The 8,704-nt window shown below is 48.9% G+C and overlaps 1 protein-coding gene across 1 annotated transcript; it reads right to left on the bottom strand.

Moving 5' to 3' along the window:
• Nucleotides 1–1,018: 1,018 nt before the first annotated feature.
• On the bottom strand, nt 1,019–8,200 carry LOC121834578 (monocarboxylate transporter 13-like; the record flags this gene model as incomplete). The annotated part of the gene is made up of 3 exons (XM_042288304.1): nt 7,960–8,200; nt 3,160–3,303; nt 1,019–1,371 (listed from the first exon to the last, which is right to left on the bottom strand). Coding segments are annotated over exons 1-3 (738 nt in total), but the record flags the coding sequence as incomplete, so codon positions are not given.
• Nucleotides 8,201–8,704: the final 504 nt, after the last annotated feature.

Here is an 8,704-nt window from a genome sequence, read left to right as displayed (position 1 = left end):
GAAATAAAAAAAACTCCAATGTCAAACGAGGTGACCCTTACGCCCGGATCGCGGCTACGGTAATGTGAATGTACGATTTAAGAATTCCAAAAATGCACTGCGAAGGTTGTCAAAGTCTCTTCGAGTTTGCCACTGCGTTTCAACGTTATGACAGACGCGATCGCATCACACCGGTGAATAAGCTAACAAATCGTGTTCCATGCTCAAAGCATGCACGCCGCTTCGTCGGCAACGTCCAGTAAAGCGCCTGTGACGAAACGTCAAACCTGTTCGAAAGGAATCATGTGAATCATAAGTCGAGCGTGCGTCAACTGATGATTGGTCGTCAATCGGAAATGAACTCTAAAGCTACGTTACGGGCTTGAGTTTTGGTTCATGTTTTGTGAATGCGGACAGCTGCACAACTTAGGCGTAACACGAAAGTAAGAATTGGACGAAAACACGTATGTGTCTTAGTTAAAATTTTACCTTCGTGATTCGTCCCAATAGTTCAGCTATTGTGACGAGTGCAGAACATTAGCAAAAAATCACGCAGCGCTCATATCCGATTCGTGCGCCACGTTGGGCCAACGGCTGGAATATCTCCGCTTCGTGTTATCCGCAATGGTGGGTGTCCTCAATTTTGTCTTTCATCAGCCACCAGAAAGTCGCCATAAGCATGCGACAGGCGCGATAACCCAAATGATAGTGATCAAAATGGTCGCGATAAATTTCGAAAAATTGTGTATGATCCTCTTTATATGTATATTTGTCTATTGGATGAAAGGTAACAGGTAAGCCGCAGCTGCGCTACTCATACGCCATACAAAAGGCAATATTTTCTGCAGTTACAGATACGCATCAAGGATGTTCAAAGCATGTTTGCTTTATACATATGCTTGAAACATCTCCGCAGGCAGTTCGTTTGGATGTCCAATGCGACAGGTCTGTTATACGAGGGACCGGCAGTTTGTACAAACTGTCTTTTGCACGACGCATCAGGGGTGTGAGCGCGGCTGTATCGGCTCGCGCCTCTTACCGTGGATGCTTCGTTTTCCTCCCTGTGGGCCTGCAGGACACCCTGGTCTATGGTGGCCACGGCGAGAGCCTGCTGTCTGTCCGCCTCGTGCGGAGGCGACGCTGAAGTCGCCGCGGGCGTCCACGTCTCCAGCGGCACGCAACAGACGAGCTGGTGCAACGACAGCGCGCCCAGGACGAGCAGCGTGGCCGCGAAGCCGTACCCGTCCAGAAGCCAGGCCGCCAGCGGAGGGAAGGCCACGCCCGTCGTGCTCAGTGTGACCGACATGAGGCCGAACGCCGTCGCCCGGTACTTGACGAAGTACTGCGAGAGCAGCATGCCGCACACAACGCCCACCACGGCCACCCCTGTGCCTGAAGGAAGTGGGGACCGCCAGCGATTTGCCTTGTCATCGCATTCCGGGATCGAAACTATAGTTTGTCTCTTAAATATATCGTAAACGATCATCGACTGAAATCGTTTTTAATTACTTGAAGTACTTCTTGTACGAGCAACACACCTAAAATGTACGCAGTCATTGAACAACGCGTCGCTTCGCAGACGACACGCTCAACTCTCGCACATAAAAAATAGGTATAGTACAAACCAACGGCAGCGACGCCTTTGACACCTTTCAATGCTAACGTGCGAGTTTGATTTTTACAAATACTTAACCGTCAAGTTTTAAAGGCTTTAAAGTTCGAACACAGAATTCAACATACTGGTTTGAGTGAGCATATCGAAATCCAAATTTGTGAGGGCAAAAGACGCACAATGAATAATAATAAAAGTACCTAACGGCACTTCACCAGACACTTTAGGGAGTTTTCGTAGACCGCGTTTCCCCCTCCGCTAAGCCCTCCGCAACGAAGCATCCGCTACTGCGCCGGCGCGCCGATGGCCTTGACTGCAGAGTTCCGGCTAGCGTAGCTGGTTGCGGAGAGCGTTGCCGGGCAGCGGAAACGAGCTACGAAAACTCCCTATTAATAGTTTTATAGGCGTGGCGTATGGAATTGAAAGGACGCACCTTGAAGGCCCATACGCACATTCGCGTTTGAACGCGTTTGACTACGTTGCGGTGTAGAGACTCGCTCAACTTTCCGAAGCGTTGCGGTGCGTTCGGGTGCGTTCGACCAATCAGAAGCCGAAAGAGGAGAGGGGGTGACGTGTTCGCTCGCCCAACACCACCTGCTCGCCACACCCGGCCGACTCGGCGAGACGTATCCGGTTCGCTGGTCGCAGTGCTTGCTTTTTCGTTTTGGGGAGCGGTGGGGGCTGTATTTTCCAAGGCTGCGATGGTTCAAGCTTGACAAAACGTCGGGGAAGCGAACACTTCGATGCTGTCGCCGTGCGCCGCCATGTTGCCTTGGATTTCGCTTACTATTGATGAGCCACTACCGACGATAGCGCGTTCTTATTGGCTCTTGACTGCGGTTGACTGCGTGTCAACGCAACTGTGCGTACAAGTTTGGCGCAAGCGGTCTTCGCAACGCAACGCGTCCGCTTGCCGCTACGGAACGCACCGCGCTCAAACGCGAATGTGCGTATGGGCCTTGATACCGGAGACTCCTTCATACATGATGCCCTGACGTCACGAAGCACTAAGAAATATTCATAAGGGTGCAGGCGAGCTGGTGAATATTAACCCTGTTGAATTAACCCGAGACTGGGGTAGAGAAGAAACATCAGAAAGTAGAAGGGACAGAAAATAGACAGGTCGACGTCTCAATCGACGTCGTTCTGTCTATCGACGAGACGTCGTCCTGTTTATTTTCTGTCCCTTCTACGTTTTGATGCTTCTTCTCTACTCCAGTCTCAGGTCAATTCAACATCACTAAGAAATGTTTGTTCATGTTCTTGCCGTCTTTCTGACGTGATGTTTTTTTTATTTCTCTGCTTTTGATAACCATGAGAAAAGTTGGAAGTCGAAGTTTACAAATGGCCCTAGGTCATATTCGAGCAAGGTACTTTATGTTTTGTATAATTTTGGTAGAAAACGGAAATTTTGAGGCTCGTTGGCGTGATGCGAAAAAGCTGTACGGTGCCAGTGGTCTTTCCCTAAGACATGGGGGCCTGGTGTACGGCAGCGCTCCCATTACTGCAAAACCACCATTTGCAGGTAAGATGCAAACACGTTGTGTCAAGCAACAATGAGCACACACCATGAATGACTCCCAGGACCACCGTAAGCACTCCAATGTCACTGATGAAGTAGCTGGTGAGGAGCGAAAGAGACGTGACCAGGGACGCCGCTACAAGGAGGGTCCTCTCTTTGAGCCATCGGGACAGCACACCGTACACCAGACCTGCGTGGAGTGGTAGGAGGAACCGCATGGTTGCTTCACTAGGCAGTTTTACTACGCGTTCGTTGCCATCCTGAATGGCGGAACTTCCTGAGCGAGCGGAAACATCGTTTTCCTGTCGCCATTGGAAGGTGTTCACGTTTTATTCGGAAACGTCACTCGTTATTTTTCTTCCCTTGCCTGTAGGGGGTATTCATTGGGCGCCATATTTGAGCCCGATGTTCACAGCGCATGCCCAGAACGAACCCCCACTTACCTTCCGAGAAGAGCTGCAACCTTGGTGGTGCGGAGTGCGTACGCGTTGCGGGAGTGTTGTTAAAAGCTCATCGTGAGGTGGCACTCAGCAGAAACAGACTCAACTATGACCGGCAGTGAATACTGCCCATACCTTTTTATCTATTTTTTCTAGCATGGGATGTTATATTTATTTGTCGTCGCGCCAGGCCTGCTACCGAAGTACATGACTGGGGCTAGGGTGGAAAATACAAATCTATACTCGCCTAGTAGATCGACAGACTTTTTATAACGTATTTTACGGTAAACATTGTGAACGACAGGAAAAATCTTGGTCCACAAAATAGAATGTGCGAAGGCGCTGTAACCCATTTATAATCGAGCTACATTGTCTTAGGGTCTGTGGCATTGGGTGCTTAAAGCCTGGCTTTGGGGGCGACGTCGCAGACAAGAGAGCACCGCTACGGCAGCGTTCACGGGGACCTCTGTGACGTGGTTACCCCTTCGTCGTCTGCTCTGAATTTTGGACACGCAATTTGCACGAACGCCACGTCAGAGTTTAATGCGTTCACGTGACCGCAACCACAGTTGCGTGCCCTGGTCTCTGGCGACAACCCGATATTCCGGATCTCAGCAATCGGAACCGGAAGCACTAGGTAGAAGTAACATTCCATTATTTCGAGAGTATTTACGACCGAATCCACAATCAGCAATGTTCTACACCTTATTGAATTAAATACCGCAACTCATAGATGTTATGCCTCTTATTGTCGCTGTGTCTAAAGTGCCGTCCAACGGCACTTCACTCGCGCCTTCAAGTGCCAAGTCACGCTTGTTCTGACATGTATTATATCAGCCGCTCGCCGAATATTTGTTTTAACATAAAGCTTGAGCGAGACAAACGCCACAGGATTGAGCAGCTTGCTTTCTTGCGTATGTCTATGCCTGCGCGATGCAGGTGAGCGACCTTCTCAAGTGTGCCCAAGTGGGATTCTCCCGAATTTTGCAATTGTGTTTTAAAATACGTATTTGTTTAAATTTGACCTTCTCCAGTGGCGTCAGCAACCTCTACAAAAAAAAAAAATCGATCTTTTTTTAAGACACGCGTATTGAAGCTAAATATTTGTGAGACCATAGAGTCTAGCCAGGCATGCTAACCATTACCCTAACCCAAATTGCTTGTTCTGCTAACATATGACGCCATTTTGTCTACGAGGCTACGACGTCAATGTATCCCGTGGGCTTTAAACCCGGATACGTTTGTAAAAGCAGTAGACTGCGCCAAAGACGGGGCTTACCTTTGAGGGCAATGTTTTGAAAGTCGGAGTTTCTTTTTCTGTCGGGACCATTCAGACGATTATCTCTTTTATACCGTAGTTAGACGGGCACCTTTAACCGCAATTAAAGGGAAGCTAAAGTGGTTAGGCATTTGAAGAAAGAAACGTAAATCGTCTTCCTTTGACCTCCAAAATCTAAAATCTTGAAATTATTATTTTTTTTCATTTGATGCATGGAGGCTGGTACAAATCATTTGCAAGGTACCGCTGAAGGCTCTTCTTCCCGGAGCGTGACGTCACAAAAAATGTTTTCGGAATCTCCACTCCCACGCATCTTCAACGCCTATCAAAGCCATTCTCGCGCAATCTTGCTATTTTTAATAATGACAGAAAAAACGTCACGACTGTTGCCTGTGCGTTGAAATATAGACGTTTTCTGTTACCTGTCGTTCTCTATCACTTGAGTTCCGTTGCTAGAATTCGGGGCGAAAAAACAATGAAACAGTCACGTATTTTTTCGTAAACACCTTCCAGCGGCGTGGAGAGACCAAAGCGATGTTTTACCGCATACCAGAAGTGACGACATTCCAGATGGCTGCGCCCTCTTAGAAAAGGTGCGTACCTGGCAAGCTTGCAATGGCACGCGCGGCCCTCGAGCGACACGCGCTTGGCGGTCGAAAGATCCTCGTATGACGTCACGACTGGTCGGAGGTTTTTCGTGTTCTCTCGCGTCTAGTTACATTTTCGGGAAAAACGATCGGTATATTCAGATTCACGAGATAAAACTACGCTAGATTCAACCTTGACCTCATTTTTTAAAGAAGTGTTTCAGCTTCCCTTTAAGTGTGACAAAGGTCAGAGTTAGCTGCGATCTAGGCTGCCCGACGGCATCCTAAATCACAGTTACGCGGTTTGCAGCCACTGCCAGCTATACCGTAGCAACAAGGTCGCCCTTAATCCCGATTAGGTCTGACCCCAGGCACACTTAACGGCGGTTAAGGGTGCCGGTGTAAGAGGTGTGAACACTGGTGGAAGAATAGGGATGTGTCGGGAAAAGATCAGGAAGTTGGCCGAAACATCTCTCGGGCTTCGCGCATCTCCCAGCTGCGGCGCTGTCGGTTTAGGGCCCCCGCGCAGGCGCAGTCGCGTGACGCGCAGACTTGAAAACGTGTGCGCGAATAGGCACGCCTCCTCGAGCCCCTGTCATGCTGCGCATCTCACGGCATCCGCCAGAAATGCGAAAGAGCCTTCGACACTCTTGTTCCATGGCGGCGATGTTCAGACACTTCCACCTGGGTCTGTACTGAACACCTGGAGTTCGTTCATTTTGGTAGCCATTTTCTGAGTCTATAAGGCACAACCAAAGTAAAAGAATCCATAAAACGTAAACTGACACATCAAAAACGCGTTATTGTTTTCTTCTTTTTCTTTTAAGTGCGTAGCACGCGAAGAGTGTCCATGATTCCCGTACACTATGGCCTCACAGTTCTCCGCACAAGTCTTCTGGGATTGGTTTGCCTTTGTTCGTCATATATCGTTTAGAAAGGAAGGCCGGAACACACGAGCAAAAAACTAACCGAAAATCGCGCAAAATTTGAAATATTAGAAATAGGTTTCGCATCATTGTTGCCAAACAAACCGCGCATGGGTATTAATTGCAAATAAATAGCAAAGGTGCTTTTAGCGAAACCATATTTCGCAATCTAGGTACCACGAATAACCTCGTTTGTCAAAAATAGCAGGGAAGAATTTTCAGATAAAACCAGTCTAATGCAATTTCCGTTTCCTTTTTTTTATGTTCCTCGTTCTTTTAGATACAGCTAAAAAAACTGGTTGTTTTTTCGCGTTTTTCTTTTAAGCCACGCAATTGCATTTGAGCTTTTCGCAACGTTGCACTTTATAGACACTTTACACACGCGCCAAATTACAGCCGCCATTGCTGACCTTCTCTTGTCTTTCCCAGATAACGAGCCACTAAAGCGGGCGTTGACAAGCCTCCAGAAAGGCTAATGATGTGGAGAAGGGCACAGTAGAACCTAAAATGGCAATAACCTGCCCCGCTGTGGTAACGATGAAGCGAAGTAAATGTAAAAAGAGGAAACAAGAACTGAAGGGCGGTTATGGCGGCGCCCATGCGCTGCTGCTGCAAAGCGTCTATAAAATATGTTTGGTGAACGCCCGCGCGCTCGTAGCAACAGCTGTGTACAAGGATGCCATATTGAGCTCGTTAGCTGTTAGCAGTATGGAGGGAGGTCACATAAGAAATCATGCAGTGTGGGGGCAGGTCACGATAGCAATCATGAAGGGTAAACAACCTCTAGAATAATTAGAGCCCTTGAGTAGCCTCCTCTACCCGTAAACAACGTCAACACCCACGGATGGCGTCAAGTTCGTCCTTCAGCCCTAAACCCGACAGCGAGCGTCCTTTCGTGTATTGACCGGACACGAGGCTCCGCCGAACGCTGACGAACCAATCGTGTCCAATCTGTCTCTACGCTCGAGCTCACGGTATAAGAATGCCAGTGCACGGGCTTTCATCATTCTAGGCGGTGTTGGCCGGGCATTAGGCAAGTCACCAAATCCTTCAGAAAAATGGCACATACACATCTAAAAAATTAAAAAATATGGTTTTAAAATAATTTTGGGGGTTTCTTCGGCTCGTCCACGTTTTACAACCTAAAAACTCCTTCAAAATACCCCCTAAAAGGGTTTTTCGTGAAAAACCCTTAAGGGGTCTTCATCGCCCAGTTGCCTCTCTGGTGCTTGAGGCGAAAGCGTTCTTCACGAGCTGAAAGGGTTTTTGGGACGTCAAAAAACCTTTCAAGAACAGATTTTTGTTCTTAGAATGGTGGATGTCACTGCTTTTGAAAATGGCTCTCAGGTGATCCAATTCAAGCCGTGGTCAAACTCAAATACATCATACAAAAGACAGTCTGCAGAAACGGCCTGAGGCGAGCTTGTATGACTGTCTCGCCGTCACACTGGTCAACAAGAATTGTCTTCAGAGATGTTCTACTCATACATATGTATGAAACGCTTGTTGCGGGCCCGCAGATGATTCTGTCATACATGTCTGCAGCAAACACCCCTTGTGTGTTATGTGAGTAGTGCGACAGCTGCTTCAGCGAGGGAGTGTTGGTGCACTCACTTCCAACGTAGTAGGCGCACACCATAGCGGTGAACGGTAGCGAGGCGTCCTCCCGGGACGCTCCAGAGCGTCGGAGCAGACCCACGTAGAGCACGGGGCTGGAACCGATGCCCGCCCAGCTGAAGAAGCCGTAGATCGTGCACAAGATGCCCAAGTACCAGGCCCTCGGAGAGTCCGGCACCTGGTGGCGGGCTTCGGGCTTGGACGAGGCCGCCGGGAGCGTGACGGCCACCTTGGGCATCGGGACCCTTGGCGTGGGAAGCCCTAGTAACCGACTGCGTACAAGGTCCTCCTGTCCGAAGAACGGGGTGTCACTTCGCCTTAGGAGGCTGTGACTGCGGCGAGGGCAATGGGCCGAAATTTATATACAAACGTCGTCCAATCCAAGATTCCAGAGGGGAAGAAAAATGAGACGCGGGCCTCTGAGGCAATTAAGTCACTGGGTAAACTGACGCAATCTCACGTAACCCTCTTAACCCCAATGATGGTCCCTATTGACGCTTTGCACACGCGTCAGATTAGAGCCGCCATTGCTGACCTTCTCTTGTCTTATCGAGATACCAATTGCTCCTGAAGCGGGCGTTGACGAGCCTCCACAAATTTCAATACTGGGGTGAAGGACACAGTCGAATCTAAAATGGCAGGGGTGGGTGTAGCGAGTTGTGGGAAGAAGAGCTGGCCGGCGTCTCTTGCCCCCATCTGGTCTTCCGACACTCATATCTACTAGCACGATATACTGTGCTGC

Source organism: Ixodes scapularis, unplaced genomic scaffold (genome assembly GCF_016920785.2).
Source record: "Ixodes scapularis isolate PalLabHiFi unplaced genomic scaffold, ASM1692078v2 ptg001631l_1___fragment_2___debris__unscaffolded, whole genome shotgun sequence".
NCBI lineage: Eukaryota > Metazoa > Arthropoda > Arachnida > Ixodida > Ixodidae > Ixodes > Ixodes scapularis.
The sequence above is the reverse complement of the archived record's forward strand: the minus strand, read 5'-3'. Positions and strand labels throughout refer to the sequence as shown.